This window comes from Melitaea cinxia, chromosome 26 (assembly GCF_905220565.1).
Source record: "Melitaea cinxia chromosome 26, ilMelCinx1.1, whole genome shotgun sequence".
NCBI classification, from domain to species: domain Eukaryota; kingdom Metazoa; phylum Arthropoda; class Insecta; order Lepidoptera; family Nymphalidae; genus Melitaea; species Melitaea cinxia.
Window position 1 is genome coordinate 6,973,180 of NC_059419.1, and position 17,955 is coordinate 6,991,134.

Below are 17,955 nucleotides of genomic sequence, written 5' to 3' on the forward strand. Positions count from 1 at the left end.
TAAACGAACGACTGCCTCAAAATGAGATCTAATTTTGAAAAAAAAAATTAAAATGACCTTTTCTAAAACTTACGAACGAATCCTAAAAACATCTATCTCTCATTCCTTCAACATAATACGTTAAAACATCTAATTGGGTAGGTACTGGAAAAATAAAAATAAAACATACATTTAAGCACCACCCGCTAAACCTAGTGAAAACCACTTTTATATAAAAATATAATTTTGAACGAGATCCAAACGATGTCGAGAGAATTTTAATTTCACAAGTACGTTATTTTCTACGTATATTTAGAAATACATCGAATTATATAAACTATCTACTTATAATTAGATTTTGATTTCATTAAAATTTGTTAGGCACTTATTTTAACTACGCCTGACTAAAAAGGTGGCAGTTTTAAAAGATGGTAAACATCGTGAATTGTGCACAGAGGTAAAAACAAGAGTTGTACAGTCTAACTGTAAATCAGTCGAAAGTATATTAAAATAAAAAGTAATTTTTATTGCAAATGAAACAATGATTATTGTGTTAGTTCAAAAACCTTTCCGCGATTCCTTTAATGATTACTAAAGAACCATTGTGCGGTTCTGATTTACATTTTCTATTGTTGCTCCGTAGTTCAATGCACTATCAATCAATGATGGTTTTTATGTAATTAAAATAAATAACACATTGAATTCGAATTAAAACAAATAATGTGCCTGTGTTACATTTTTTTGCTACTTACAAATGAAAAAATATCTTACGCTCTAAACATTAAGATCTAATTTCGAAAATAAATGCCATTTTAGAAGATAACGTGAAAACGGAAAATTACATTGATCAAAATGTATTTCATTTTAAAGAGAATGTTAAACATACAGAGATGTGTGTGAAATATAATGCGTACGTTTTAAATTTATCCTTAAATATAGATGTAAGAGAAAAAATATAAATAATAATCAATCAACAAGACGAATACATAAACACTCAAGACATTATATAAGTAGATTATTAATTTTAAAAATAAAAGAAATTTTACCTAAAAAATTTGAAAGGTGAAAATGAAATTTAAACTAGGCGTTACAACGGTAACGTACAGTCACTCACGGCACGCAGCACAAGAGTCCACAGTCTTCAACCGAATGTATCACAATAGAGACGAACACTAAACTTAGCCCCAAGTATACGAAGGAAGAAACATCTAAACGATTAGAATTTTTGAGTGTCCAAGGTATCATTTCTGTCGACAGTCGCTACGAACATCCGCAACTCTCGACGACCATGCCCGGTATTGTTCCATAGATGATGTTGAAATCGTGGTCAAAGTAGAGCATTGATATGCTGCTCATCTTCCTAGGGGCACAGCACGGACCTCCACTTCCTTGTGGAGCGGCTAAATGGACTAAATGCGTGTGGGGATACTTCTGCAGGAAACTGTAGGGGCATTCCCCGCTGCAGTAGTTGGCATCGTACTGCTTCGGAGCTATGATCCAGTCCCAGCCAAACTCCTCGAAATTAACGGAGAGCGGATACCGACAACACCTAACCTCCTTAGTGTTTTCCGTGCAGTCCATTCCTATTGTCCTTCGAGTTCTTTTGTGCGAATTATCTCTTAGGCTTACTTCTATATATGGCATCTGAAATCAATGTACAATCATTAAAATTAATTTGAGAATTACATTATGGATTATTTTGATTTTACTTTTAATTTGACTACGCAGAAGTTTACATATTCATCTATAATTACTTCAAGGCCGCTACATAGATATTCTACAACCCTTTTTTAATTGGCCCAATTATATCCTGAGGATACCCCAATTAAACTAAAGTGTAAAACCAGTAAAGGATTGTACAAAAGTACAATAATGTAATATTTTGATTAGCTTTTTAAGTTTCAAGGACGTTTATAGGAGTCTCTAAACGCAAAAGGAGTCTTGGAGTTTTCATTTTCACGTTGTTAAACAGGAATGTATAGCTTGATTAATTAAATGTTTTAATTTTTCTTATTATAAGCATTTCTATCAGCTAACATCACTTCAGCCTATCGCAGTCCACTGCTGGACATAGGTCTCTACAAGTTCGCGCCAAAAATGGCGTTAACTCATGTGTGTTGCCCATAGTCACCACGCTGGGCAGACGCGTTGGTGAACGCAGGGCTGGCTTTGTCGCACCGAAGACGCTGCTGCCCGCCTACGGCCTGTGTATTTCAAAGCCAGCAGTTGAATGGCTATCCCGCCATCGGTCGGCTTTTTAAGTTCCAAGGTGGTAGTGGAACTGTGTTATCCCTTAGTCACCTATTACGACACCCACGGGAAGAGGTGGGGTGGCTATATTCTTTACTGTCGTAACTACACAGCAGATATCAGCTTATATATTATTTTACATTATAAGATTATTTATGTTATATTTAATTTATTACCTACTTAAACATAAATCAAATAAATTTCTTAACAGAATATTGTAACAATTTCAATATTCATTACACATGTAACGAAAAGTTTTACTAATAATGAAATTTAACAGAATTTATCATTAATTCATATGCAATTAGCAATAATAATACTTAAATAGGTTATCGCAGAACATTTTGCGTTGATTGTCTTTGCTTAAAATTTATTATCAAATCATTTACGTCTCATTTTTTATACAAACTTCCTTGTTTTAATTTTTTTATTTAAACATTGCCTTAAAATTACTATTAAATGTTACAGCGATTTTGGTCTAATTTAACAATTAAGTACATAAAAATTAAAAAACAATAAACAATACATAATAATAATATGATACAAGCCAAAAAATGTATGATATTCTATCTTATTTTTATCCAAGTGCAATGACAAAAAAATTTAAAATGTGTATGACATAATGTATGCTGTGTGGTTACGGCATTAAAGAATATAGTCACCCCCTCTCTTACGATGGCGCGATAGCCATTCAACTGCTGGCTTTGAAATACACAAGCCGAAGACAGGCAGCAGCGTCTTCGGTGCGACAATGCTGGCCCTGCGGTCACCAACTCGCCTGCCCAGCGTGGTGACTATGGGCAAAACACATGAGTCCACGCCATTTTTGGCACGAACTTTTGGAGGCCTATGTCCAGCAGTGGACAGCGATAGGCTGAAGTGATGATGATGATGATGATGAAGTGATGACATAATGTTGAAAGTAACTTTTAGTGTTTATTCCTACGCAATTTTAGGTGTAGTCAATAAACTGTTATCAAAACCCCGCTGTTTATCCAGCCTGTCTAGCACTACAAGAATTGTACTGACCTGATACAGTCTGTAATAATTCTTACTTTTTTTGTATACAACTAGGTCGGCAAACAAGCATACGGCGCACCTGATGGTAAGCGATTATCATAGCTTATAGATGCCTACAACACCAGAAGCGTCGCAAGTGCGTTGCCGACCCTATCGCCACCCCCCCACCCCTTCAAGAGATCTGATCACCTTACTTAGCCAACAGGAACACAATACTACTTGAAAACAGTATTATTTAGCAGTGATCTTCTGTACCAGTGGAGCTGGTCCTATTTTAAGCAGGAAATTACCTGCTGTGCCCTACCTCAGTTATTGCTGAGCAAACGTCTTTTCTTTTAGATACGATAATGTTTGGAGCTTTATATTTCATCTCGCTTCACTGGGGGGTTGCAGATAATCTTTAACAACAGTAACAATCTTTAGTAGTTATTTGTTATAGTAAACTGGATCAATGGTTTTACGTACTCTCTGAGACATAGACATACACCAACAATAAAAAATAGGAATTTGTTGTTTATTCATTTCTAAGTTACTATTTTAATTATATATTTATACTACTACTTATTGTACTTTCTTATTTTTCTCCTTTTTCAGCAAGATCATTAGGTCCAAGAACTGTTTGAGAGAATCCTTGCTTGGTAAAAAAATCCCTTGAGAACTCTACGTTGTTAATTCTTATCAAATGCAAATTTCTTGCATTTTATCAATTTCTCTTTCTGTCATAGACAATATCGTTTCGTATATCTAAGACACAGTGCAGGCCTATTGCTAAAAAAGTTTAACTTCAGTCGTGTGGTCTAAAGCACGCTCGTTTTTTTATTTTATTACTATAGTAGAAATATTAATATAATAAAAAATAAAAACGAACAAAACTGACTGCGTAACATGTATAATATGTTCATTTTTAGCCTTTTCTCCTTGACGGTACATAAATACAACAATCATCTTTGGATCACGTCGATTGACCCAGTTATTGACCTGTTAACAGGTCAATTCGATATAAAGAGGGAGATATTAAAAATTATTCGAACATCAAAAAGTGAATATATTATGTGTTCTTCAATGTCATTAGGTTGAAATTGAAATTTATTACAGATGCATGGAAAATTAAAGCTCACGAACAATATCTATCTAAAGCTCCAATTATACAAAATATTATACATATTTACAATTCACAACTTAAGAACTAAATATTTACAGATAGTTTTGGTATAAATCATATCCGCGTGGAATTGTGCCAAGAATGCTGGCAGCATTTCCCCGTTGAATCGCTATGCCGATTCTCTGGCCAAAAAATGCACCAGTCCTCTTGTCACCAGTGGAGGCAATAAGGCGAGGTGTTATCTCATTTAAAAAATTTTTAGCACTGCTACTCCAAGGTCCAAAAAAAATTACATTGACGTTTCATTTTCGATCGTATACTTAAACGCGTTCAGTTTTGATATTTATTATTTGACATTAAGATTTGTTACAGTATATGTAAACTGTGATGTGGCATTTTATAGACTTTCTTCAATAAAAAGGTTTTGTATCGTAATAATAATTCTCTAAATGTCACTAGTGAGTAGTGAATATGGATCTCTAAAAAACCAAATTTATATGAATTGTTCAATTACTAAATATAAATACCATGTACAATTTTAAAATAAATAAAAGCGATACGAACTTGTAGCCTTTCATTTAAGATAAACATACTATATACTCTGGGTTATCTCAGCTCTTATAATTAGTCATAATGTACATATAATATTTGTTGACGTTTTAAAAAACAGTGAAATTAATAAACACATGACATAATAACACACTAAAAATAGTGTCTTTGAGAAGATTACACCATCCGTAATTATTAAAAATAATTAAATATTACGACGACTCAGAAAGCTCCAACGACTAATTAGTTACTGCTTTTATAATAAAATTGCTGACTGATGTTTGAAGGTAACATTTTTAACTTATTTAAAACATCAAGTACGAGATTAAACACTTCGTAGGTACCTTCGAAAAGAATTTAGAACGTTTGCTCATCTTGATACTACAGTTTTTCCACTCTTATCTTTTTTAACTGTTTCATGTGATGTTTTTCATCCTCATGGCATGAAAAAAGTATCAAATCATAATTCAAGAGATTTTTCATACTCACCACTGCATTATTTGTTTCAGAACTCGGATGTGGCACAACCAAGCTCATCCTATTCTTCGAGTCTTGTACTCTCACTACTATTGCTAGGTTCTCCCTCGGCAACCTGAAGAATTCCGCGACCATCGTGGTCACGTTCACCTTCAACCACTTGCCAACCTTCAAGTCTTTCTTCGTCAACTTTATCGAACTCTCTGCGTAAGGTACTGACGCTTTGTTTCCTTGACTATTACGAGTTACTCTATTCACTTGAAGATTTATAGTAAAATGATCGTCAGTTATGGTAACATTATGTCTAGGTTCCAATTCCTGAATGTAGAGATTCAAGATTGCTTCGTCTACTTCGTTTTGAAGTACTTTGCTGGTGAACCGAAAGTTGATCACTTTTAGACCCTTGAAATGGTTATGACGCCTCGTATCTGTAATTTCAAAGAATATTATAATAATAAGTAAATATTTATTCTAAACTTTAAACACGTTACAGTAGAAATTGGTTTAATAGTCAAGTTCGTAAATGCCCAACGTTTATCCTACTATTTTATAAGCTATAAACATATCATTGTAACTTCTATCACATGAAAAGAAGACGTATTTTCTTAAAACTAACTTTTGTTAAATATGCGAAGTTTAACCTCGATAATTTGCAGAAGTAGTTTCCTTATTTAATAACATTGCAAGCACTGTACACACATCGCACATTCATGAAGCTATAATAATTAGAGCCGCCACTCTAAAAACTATAACGACGTTCTGTTTTTCATCGCCTTTCATGCATTTTGCGAATGCTATAAAATAATTAAACTACAACCAACCAAAGAGGTTTTATAACATGCAATTTTTTTTATATAAAATAAGAAAAAAATGTGTGAATGTCATGTAAAACACAATGTCGGTCCTGCCAGGCTCCATGAATCTGAAACAAATAACAGAATTGTAGTGACAATTAAAACCAAATTTAATATTACTTTTAATAAAGTATATGTTTATTAAAGTATATGTGTATTATTCATTTCTAGGGTCTAAAGGCAAAACTAAATAAGTAAATGATTAAAAAAATAATAATAAATAAGCATCAAATAAACAAATGTAACAAAAAAGAAACAAAAGAAGTATAAAGACAAAGAGAGAGATGTGAATCCGAGTTTAGCATGTCAATTCCTTGTAATCCCGTATTATACAATCAGCTGTATCCGATCAAGTTCCATCACAAGAGTTCGCGAACTGAGCAGGTGTGAAGAGATGTTTAAAAATACCGAGTTCGTTCATCTAATTCAGAAGGCCAGAACCACCCACCTTGGTGTAATCGCGCAATTTTTTTGCAAACTATTTAAAAACGCTCACTAACAGATATTTATCCTATTTTGACATCATGTTTACAAATCCATCGTCGACTGTTTAGGATTAAGTTTGAATTTGTTTATTGTTATAATTGCTGAAGGCGTTTGGAAAAATATTCGGTCTGGTTTACGTTGGAATCGAAGATGATCCGAAATTTATTTTTGAGAAATTTTAAAAAAATCCGCCCGTGTTATATATCAATGTCTATTTAATTTATTGATAATCATGCGGATGTGCGGTTAATGTAAGAATAAGCTGCCTGATTAGTAACAAGTATTAGTATTAGCATTAGCTTATAACTCAGAGCCGACACAAGTAGGGGAAGAGTAGATATATTTCGAGAACATAATCTTAATTGTACAAATTATTATTATAACACGTTGCCAACTGTATCCTTATATGATAAATGTTTCACGAATTAATCTTAATTTCAACTATACTATAATTGTGATTTACATTCACTAACCGAGCTCTTTGTGTCATATATCAGAAATGGGACGTCGTTTTTAGGCCATGCACTATTTGGTTACTAACCACTAAAAGGCTAGGTGCATATTTCACTCAATTTGCGAATTTATCGTTCGGATTACTGTAGCCCTTAAGTCTTTTTTATAATGAATATTGTAATGATGTATATACTGTATGAATTCATACATATTTTTCTTTAAGTAGCTCATAATATTTACGGGTGGACATGACCTACGTGTGGATGCGTGGATTGGGCAAAATTATCGTTATTGTGAGTAATCGGGTGACATCATGACGCGCGTCTGGTTTAAACATTAGCATATTGCGCCTTTAAGTACTGATAACGTATTTTATAAGTTATTCTTTGATAGAGTACATAATTTATTAGTATTTTAATAAATGCAAGGTCATTGACTTTGCAGATTAAAGAGTTTTTATTGTCTACAAAAATTATCACGAGTACTGTCGCTTGCTTTGTATCTGAACTCACATTTTGAGTTACAGATATACTATGTTTATATTTAAATGATAGCATTTAACTACAAATTATATATTATGAAGAAATCTTCTGTTTCTTTACATTACATACGGATATGACATCCATCGCTTAAAAAACCAACATTCAGCCCGTAACATCCCTCTGCTGGGCCTCTTTCCCCATTTAGGAGAAGGATCAGAGTTTAATCCACCACGCTGTACCACTGCAGATTGGTAGATATGTTTCCTACTATGAGTAACTATCGCTATCAGTATTTATGATAACAACCGGGACCAACGACTTAACGTGCTCTCCGAGGCACGGTGGGGAGACTCATTAGTGCAGACATCTTAACCGGAAAGAAATATTTGTACAAATAATCCATCCCGAGAGGGAATCCTACCCCCAAACCTTCGATTTTTTAGGCGACTTCTCCCACCACTACACATGAGCGGTTATTCGCTTGGATTAACCAAAATTAAAGTTTACGATTAAAAAAGATGTGAAAATGTGTGTCTGTAAATTAAGATGTGATAATACATTTATGTACCTCTTCATCTCCCTATTCAATTTAATATTAATACATTATATGTGTAGCGAAATTGTTTTTTAAGAGTTTCAGTAGACATTTAATAAAATTTGTTTTTATTTTTAGTCTTATAAACTCACTAATTTATAAGTTTATAGAGTTTATAAAATTTAAGTAAGCGTATGATTTGCAGCGCTTTTAAAATGCTATTGACAGGTCAAACTTAAGTAGCATAGCTCATTAACACGTTTGAAATTGTCAATGACATGTTTTCATTGTACAGTTTTTTTTTCACGATAAGTGCAACATTTTAAAAATGGGAATTGTTTCAAGAAAGTTGCAAGATTTTCTTAAATCTCGTTTTTGGTCACACTTACCAACTTACGTTGGTTACATTACGTTTGTCATTTCAATTCTTTGTGATATCTTTACTTTATAGTTTCGACAATTTTTTTTTCGTGGATTTTAATAAGGGATCGCGAAATGATACACAACGACAGCACTGTAAGATACGATTTTATGCAGTAATCTTTTCACAGTTACGTTTTAAAAAAGATTGGCTGGCGAGTCAGCGTGGCGAGACAAAATGATTAAGCTATTGTCAAGTTTTGAGATTTTGTTTAGATGTAAATGTTAGTAATTTTTGCAAGTCAGTTGCAAATAAGAAAAGCTTGTATAGCTTCGCTAGCTTAGCTTCGCTAGCTTAGCTTCGTGTATGTAATTTTTTATATTTATATTTTAGTTGATTGTGGTTTGCTGAGAACCGAGATGTTTGGCGCGAACTTAGGTATATGTCCATCGTGGGGTGCAATTAGCTGAAGCGATATTTTAGTTGATTAAAACAAGTGATCTAAACATAATTATAAATGTGTGAAGTAAAATCGATTATACCATTTAATTTTAAACATCTAAAAAAAATACCTTAAACATAAGTAGCACATTTGTTTATTTATGATATTCTCTGCCCTCTAAAATGGAACACTAGAAAAATAACAGAAAAGAAAATCATTCAACAGTATTGAAGCTTTTTAATACATGATAACTGATAAGATCCAATTTTTTTAGACATCACGGCGTATTTAGAGTTGGTCAGATTATGTATACAAACAGTTTAATTTAGGGTCTGGATAAAAGATATATAGTTGTATTCAGTATTTAGTATCTTTCTTTTTATTTTTCTTTCTTTCATTCTACGTGTTAGGAAGCTTTAATTTTACGTAAAATTTAATAAGACTGTCTTTAAAAAAATAATGTAAGATACAGGTACATTTTAAGATATTAATTTAGGAAAAATAGAAGTTAATTTCTTTACTTCCTATTGCTTCTTCTGAAAAATTTATCATTTTAACAGTAATATATTTAAGTAAATCTTGAATTAAAATAAGGGAAAGAATAGTAATAGAAAATATAAAAGTTTTATCTTCGACATAGTTATCGTGGTTTATTTTCCCGGATTGATTAACTATATGTAGGTTTTAGTATCATCATTCCTACCTGGGCATTTTCTACAGATTAGTTACCAAATATATCGTGGTCTGACTGTTGTAAGTCGAAGTGATACATTTTATAACTTGTATAAAACCTTTCAATCATAATTCTTTCTGAATGTAAGGTATTTCTTATTGTCAGCTTCCATCCATCCATCCATCCACCAGCTCTTTTAAGTCCACTCCATTTGGTCGCTGTTTTCTTTAGCCCTGTGCTTCTTTTGCTGATTGTCAGCTTTAATGATACTAAACCAATAATGTTCAAATCCCATGGATTATACTATATTCCTTTTTAATCGACTTCCAAAAAAGGAGGAGGTTCTCAATTCGACTGTATTTTTTTATGTATGTTACATCAGAACTTTTGACCGAGTAGACCGATTTCGACAAATTTTGTTTTAATCAAAAGGTGGTGTGTGCCAATTGGTCCCATTTAAATTTATTTAAGATCTAAAAACTACTTTTCGAGTTATATCTAATAATGCGTTTTTACTTGACGCTTTTTTCGTCGACCTACGTTGTATTATACCGCATAACTTTCTACTGGATGTACCGATTTTGATAATTCTTTTTTTGTTGGAAATGGGATATCCCTAGTTTGGTACCGTGATAAGAAAACCAGGATCTGATGATGGGATCCCAGAGAAGTCGAGGGAAACTCTCGAAAATCCGTAATAACTTTTTACTGGGTGTATCGATTTTGATAATTTTTAATTTAATCGAAAGCTGATGTTTATCATGTGGTCACATATAAATTTTATCGAGATCTGATAACTACTTTTTGAGTAATCTTTGATAACGCGTAGTTGCTTGACTATTTTTTCGTCGATCTACGTTGTATTACTTGTCGATGTAATTGAAGTCGGTTTTTTTTTTCGTTTGCGAGCAAACACAATTATGTTTCTTATATTAGTTTGAAATGTAATTAAAGCAACGTTCTTGCTTTTAGATTTAGATTGGTAACGGTATTCACAAAAACTATACTCATCATCATCATTACAGCCTATACAGTCCACTGCTGGACATAGGCCTCCACAAGTTTACGCCAAAAATAACGTGAACTCATGTGTTTTGCCCATAGTCACCACGCTGGGCAGGCGGGTTGGTGACCGCAGTACTGGCTTTGTCGCACCGAAGACGCTGCTGCCCGTCTTCGGCCTGTGTATTTCAAAGCCAGCAGTTGGATGGTTATCCCGCCATCGGTCGGCTTCTTAAGTTCCAAGGTGGTTGTGGAACCTTGTTATCCCTTAGTCGCCTCTTACGACACCCACGGGAAGAGAAGGGTTGGCTAAATTCTTTAGTGCCGTAGCCACACAGCACACAAAAAAAAAAAAAAACATAAACAAACAAAAACTATACTATATGTACCTAAATATTTTCCTATTTATACGACAGTGGAAACATGATTGACTGGAAAAGTTTCCGAAGGTAATCCGGACATTTGAATCCACGTAAAAAAACTTGAAAATTTAAATCAACAAAAATCAGTGTTTACCAAAATGCTAGATACACGTTTTCTTATATGTATAGTAAGTGTTTTAATTAAATTCCTAAATAGCTGAGAAAAATTAAATGTATTAGTCACTGTACCAATATTTTTTAATTTTATTTTAGGAATAGTTATCAATCATCGATTGATTTTTATAACAAAACGGCATTATATATAGTGATTTAATTATCTCTTTTTGACAATCAAATGCTGTTATTAGTAACTATAAAGTAATTAAATTCTTAAACGCACTAACTTAAAAGTTGACAAATCTAAAAAAGGTAAATATTATTATTAAAAAAAAAACGCCGTCCTAATTCAAGAACGTAAGTTGATAAAATTCGTAAATTCATATCTGACCTCTTTGGACCCAATCCATGTAAGTTTTTTTTTTTCAATTAAAAAAAGAATCATCACAACGCGTCGTCATGCGGTAGTGACACGTACATTTTTTTTTTCAGTGGAACGTCCTTGCCAAATATTATAGCGTAATAAATTTCGCACACTTATTGCTCGAAATAACATATATTTTTTTACACAAGCAGATGTTTAAAACACATTATTTATTCACAACACTATTGACTATACTAAACGCCATTCCGCTTCTACGCGATGTTACATACATTCCTTTGTGGATATTTTCATTTCGTACTAGAATTTAATTGATATCATTGCGTTTTGCAAGATATTTATCGTCGAATACCGAAACATCTTATTTAATCTAATCAAAATATACCAAATTTATTTGAGAAAACTTTATTGAAAAGATATTTCATCTTTCTCTTAATTCAGTCTCTCTTTCTGTCTTAAACTTTGTCAATATATATTATTTTAAAACTTGAATGTTCTATTATAAACGAAGACCAGCATAAGTCAATTTTTTGTTATAACAGTATGACAATCGGCAAGGAATTAGTCAAGTTCCTCCATCGGCCGCTTAACCTATTATGGGAGTAGAGTAGAAATGCTACGTTGTAAGCTATGAAATACAGATATATTAGAGATCTATAGAGAAGATTTATGCCCAGTAGAAAACGAGTGAACAACAGAAACTGCCACTCGGTAATAAAAGTACGGAATTTGAAAACGTAGCCCAAAAAGAAAATAACCACTTGACTGTAATATACTTCAGTAGGATAACTAAAAAGGTTCCTATGCTTGCTGTAAAAAGTCTTAAAGTAAAGATTATTTTTCAATTTGCGTTTAGTGGCCAAGCCGTTGCCAAGGTGCTGTTCGTACCAAAAACTCATTTGCTGATATTTACGTATGGATGGAATATGGTATATTCTTTAAAAAAATACTTATATTACTACAATAAAGAGCGGAAGTAGAGATTGCGTGTGAGAATATTGCGAGTTTAACGGAAATTTCCAGAACCATAATACAGATTTATAAAAATAATTAGTCAAGGTTGACTTTTTTTTTCCATGGTTACTCCGAGATTCATAACCGTTTTACTATTTCCATATCAGGCTATTATCAATGTTAGTTATGAATTATTATCAAAAACCAATGCAGGTGAAACGGCTTGAAGAATCTAATAAAAAACAAAAAAGTCATCTGCAAAGCAAACTTCGTAAACTTTGACGCTTGCGACACCAGAAGCATTGCAAGCGCGTTGCCGACTCTACCCCCGACCTTTCCCAAGATCTCTGACTACCTCACTCACGACAGGAACACGATACGAGTTGAGAGCAGTAGGTGCCTTTTTTCTGTGATCTTTTGTATGGTGCGTAATAGCTTGTATGCTTGTTTTTGTACTTTCCTAGATTCCACTCCTATTTGTTAGCAAGAAATTGGCCTAACTTAAAACGAGTTAATAAATTTAAATTATCCTCGAGAATCGAATTATTTCCTATAATTTACATGAAGCACTCTTGTTTACTTATTTATATAAATATGAATTATTTTATATACGTATGTGTCTTTTTACGCGATAATTGATATCGTCCTACACTATTCGTCACTTCTCTTTTTACACTGTTTTTTATTTGTAATATGTTCTTGTTTTGATTGTTGTTGTGTACAATAAAGAGTATATATTATTATATTATTACAAGCTATATACTGTGTGGTTACGGCAGTTAATATATAGCCACCCCCTCTCTTCCCGTGGGTGCCGTAAGAGGCGACTAATGGATAAAACAGTTCCACTAACATCGTGGAACTTAAAAAGCCGACCGATGGCGGGATAACCAACTGCTGGCTTTGAAATACACAGCCCGAAGACGGGCAGTCTTCTTCGTCAGCGAACTTGTGGAGGCCTATGTCCAGCAGTGGACTGTATTAGGCTGAAGTGATGATGAGTGATTATAATAATAATAATTATTATTATTATTTATATAAGTATTTATTATAATATATATGTATCTATTATATATTAAGCGGGTAGAGTGACATCCAGTCACATAATAATAATAATAATAATAATAATAATATATTCTTTATTGTACACCAAAATATAAACAAACAGTAGTGACAAAAAAAAGGTGTACATTAGAAGAAGGATAATAAAAATTCATCCACAGTTTGATGAAGCTATCGCTCAATATAAATTAAAGAACCAAAAATTGAAAACGATTTTTTTTATTAATCTGCTAAGTACTGTCATTAGTTTGAGATAGTCGACAACAAAAAATAAATATATTTAACATACACATGTTACAAAAAAAATTAGTGTTTGCCGCTAAGCTTATTTATCAACAAGTGTACCTGGTATATTTTATCTATATAAATAAAAATGAATAACCTAAACGTATGTTATATTAAGATATAATAGAAAATGGAATATTTAATTAAGGTAATAATATACGTAAACAATTTTTTATAGTAAGTAAGCTCGGGTTTTAGCCAAATTAATAATACTAATGGTCGCCAGTGGTCGAAATTCGAACATAATTAATTTAAATTATAGTTTGAACATGATTAAGCTTCTGTTGTCATAGACTATGCTTCTATAACGATAAACAAAACAGTACAATAAAATATATGTGTGTGTAATATTTTTTTAATGATTTAATGTATTTTTATGCATAATTAAAAAAAAATTAGCATTACGAATACAAATACAATACAATAAAATACAAATACTCTTTATCATACACTAGCAGAGGAAAAATTTTACACCAAAAAAGAAAATATAGACATGTACAAAAGGCGGTCTTATCGCTCAAAGAGCGATCTCTTCCAGACAACCTCTAGCATGAATAGGACTCTATATAAACTATAAGTGTGCGAAATTTCATACTACTTGATCTGCGCAATTTTCGTAAAAAGGGGTACAACGTTTTTGCCTTACGTATTAATACATAGATAAAAGAGAAAATATTTGCTATTTGTAATATCACGAATAAACGAAATATCACAAACTATTTCTTGTCAATTTTGTGATTACGAATTAATATTGTAACAGTATTTTTTGTAAGTAATATGTAACAACCGCTCTGGTGTAGTAATGTGTGTAGGCGCCTCAAACACTGACGGTTGGGTATACCCGCTCGTAATGGATATTTGTAGGTATTTGTACAAATTTTCTTTGGGTTTGGATGTATGTATAATATATGTCCTTGTGGATCTCCCCACCATGCTTCGGAGAGCACGTTAGGCTGTCGGTCCCGGTTATTATCATTACCTGATAGCGATCGTTACTCATAGAAGGAAATATGCCCGGATATCTGCAGCGGAACAGCGTGATGGATTCGGCTCCAATCTATCTCCTACATGAAAAGAAAGTCCTAAAGTCCTAGGCCCAGCAGTAGGATGTTACAGACTGAATCGTTTATAACAAAATATTAATATTTATAACTTATTTTTTGTTTTATGTCCTAGATACGTTATTATATATAATAAGTTGAATTCGTATGCCTAATCCTGACATGTTCTCAATTTTTGTCTTTAGCTTCTTTATGTACTGCGTAAATTCGTTTTTATTTTTACCGACTTCGAAAAAGGTGGAGGATTCTTAATTCGACCGTATATAATTATATATATTAATGTGTGTTCGCGGGTAACTTCGTCATTTATGAACCGATTTTGATGATTCTTTTTTGTTGGAAAGGAGATAACCCAACAGTGGTACCGTGATAAGGAAACTAGGATCTGATGATGGCATCCCAGATAAATCGAGGAGAACCTTCAAAAACCGTATTAGCGACTAGTGCGTTTGTTAATTTTTTCATATTTTTAACCGACTTCCAAAAAAGGAGGAGGTTCTCAATTCGACTGTATTTTTTTTTTTTATGTATGTTACATCAGAACTTTTGACCGGGTAGACCGATTTCGACAAATTTTATTTTAATCGAAAGGTGGTGTGTGCCAATTGGTCCCATTTAAATTTATTTGAGATCTAACAACTACTTTTCGAGTTATATCTAATAATGCGTTTTTACTTGACGCTTTTTTCGTCGACCTATGTTGTATTATACCGCATAACTTTCTACTGGATATACCGATTTTGATAATTCTTTTTTTGTTGGAAAGGGTTGGAAAGGGAAATTTGGTACCATGATAAGGAAACCAGGATCTGATGATGGGATCCCAGAGAAATCGAGGGAAACTCTCGAAAATCCGTAATAACTTTTTACTGGGTGTACCGATTTTGATAATTTTTAATTTAATCGAAAGCTGATGTTTATCATGTGGTCACATATAAATTTTATCGAGATCTGATAACTACTTTTTAAGTAATCTTTGCTAACGCGTAGTTGCTTGACTATTTTTTCGTCGATCTACGTTGTATTACTTGTCGATGTAATTGAAGTCGATTTTTTTTTCGTTTGTTTACTTTTTAGTTTCCACTTTGAAGTCGTTTGTTTTTGTTAAAAATTATATAGCCTTTATTGTACTACGATATAGACAGAAAAAAAACTGTATATAACAAATTAGTTACTTTTCCATACGTTATTGTAAGAGTAAAAGAAAACAAGTTAAAATATCTTTTTGTTTAAGTGAGCTTAAAAAGCACTCAAATCGTCATTGTAAAATGACATAAAATGTTCTTTAATAAATTGTAGTAAATGTAAAGATAAAATCAATTTGGTGTATTTAGCTGAAAAGTATCGACAGAAAACTCAACAATTAATCTATTAAAACGCTCAACGCATCACATAAAAATTCTCGACTCGGTCAAATATTGTCTTGTGCTCAGCTAGCTCTTCGGGACACGAAATCGTATAATTTTTAAAGTTTCAACACAAGGTTTTAAAAAGGTTTAGATATGCCGAGAAATAGTTTAACAAACATTTTATCACCATGTAACGAAAACTTTATTATTAGGTTCAAATACTAACCAAAGAATATATAAAATACATATTTAAAAAATCTCAAGTTTTATCATAAGTTTAGAGAAATATCATATCATAGTGAGGGCATGTAACACTATTTAACGGATGATGATAGCCAACAGATGTAAGTTTATAATATATTATTCTTTGTACCATGGAATGCCACCAGTATATCAGGTTGTCTGGAAGAGATTGCTTTTTAGCAATTTCGCCTGGTTGTATAATTTGTTACTATAATTGCTTGTAATGTGCAATAAAGTATATTATAATTATTATTATTATTATATAGAGGTTTTCGATGGCCTATACTACCTCTTGTTTTTAAAGTCTATTCGTAACTTATATGCAGGATAAAATGTATCCATAACTGGTAAAACCGGACCTGAATAATTAGTAGCGTAAAAGAATCATACACGGAATTGTATGACTAGAAATAAATTTTAAATACTATTTATTATTACATTATAACGAATATGATATTTTAAAAAAAATTTCAGCCTATATTATCCCACGGCTGGGCATAGGCCTCTTTTCCCGTGAAGGAGAAGGGTCAGAACTTAATTCGCCATGCCGCTCCAATGCGGGTTGGCGATAATTATTCAATTACATATAAATGATTAATAAATAATGCATTTACATATTCCAAGTATAAAAAAATATCTTTGTATTTAGCAATATGTAATTATAATTATTATTGTTACCGAAAAAAAGTAATATTAATGTATACATACATTTTATATAATTACAAAAAAGGTATAAATATAAAATACAACATTTCCGTTTGTAAGATAAGTACTTAAAAGAAATTATTTTTAGAAACGAACATGATAATACTGGCGTCTATTTTTAGACTGCATGCTCTCGTTTTAATTTAAAAAAATGTACTTAATACTTTACAATGCACTTTTATCGATTTAATAATCGTATTAAATTATTAAACATATATTTTTACAATACTTATGTCAATAATTTTTTATATTTTATATATAGACTCATTTTAAATATAAACCCTTTCTCTTCAACACCCTACCTGTTATACATTTACAACCCCATAGGCCATTTTAAAAATGTTCTATGACTATAATTTTAGTACTCAGGATGTAGATAGGCTATACTAAGTAATATTAATTAAATTTCACGTGGAAGATATCGTTTGGGACTGATAACATTTTAAACTATTACGATACTGTGTTGGTTAATTTAAGATTTTGGTATACAATTTTTAAGTAAATTTTTCAGGAGACTTAATATCTTGTTGGATTGTTACTTAAAGAGCTGTATGATTCACAGAGAAATATACATTTGCACAGACACTAACGTAGTAGCAGCCAAAGAAGTTTTAGATATATTTTGTTATGAGTACTATTTAAAAAAATCGTAAAAACAGTAAATATAAGTTAATTCTTCTTTTGCTAATTTATTGTTTTAACTGGTTTTTCTTAATAATAAATGAAAAAAATATTTCGTAAAAACAGTATAATTATATGGTTAATTTTTC

At 32.1% G+C, this 17,955-nt stretch overlaps 1 protein-coding gene across 1 annotated transcript; it reads right to left on the bottom strand.

The window, feature by feature from the left end:
- Window positions 1-1,195: 1,195 nt before the first annotated feature.
- LOC123666367 (growth/differentiation factor 8-like) lies at window positions 1,196-8,508 on the bottom strand. Its single transcript, XM_045600461.1, has 3 exons — window positions 8,495-8,508; window positions 5,390-5,798; window positions 1,196-1,623 (listed from the first exon to the last, which is right to left on the bottom strand). The coding sequence occupies exons 1-3, from the start codon at window positions 8,506-8,508 to the stop codon at window positions 1,240-1,242; spliced, it is 807 nt and encodes a 268-aa protein (XP_045456417.1). The 3' UTR covers window positions 1,196-1,239.
- Between the last annotated feature and the right edge of the window lie 9,447 nt (window positions 8,509-17,955).

Coding starts and splice junctions, on each gene's coding strand:
- LOC123666367 (XM_045600461.1), bottom strand. Junction 1,624..5,389: donor CTGAAACAAATAATGCAGTG/GTGAGTATGAAA, acceptor CATTGATTTCAG/ATGCCATATATAGAAGTAAG.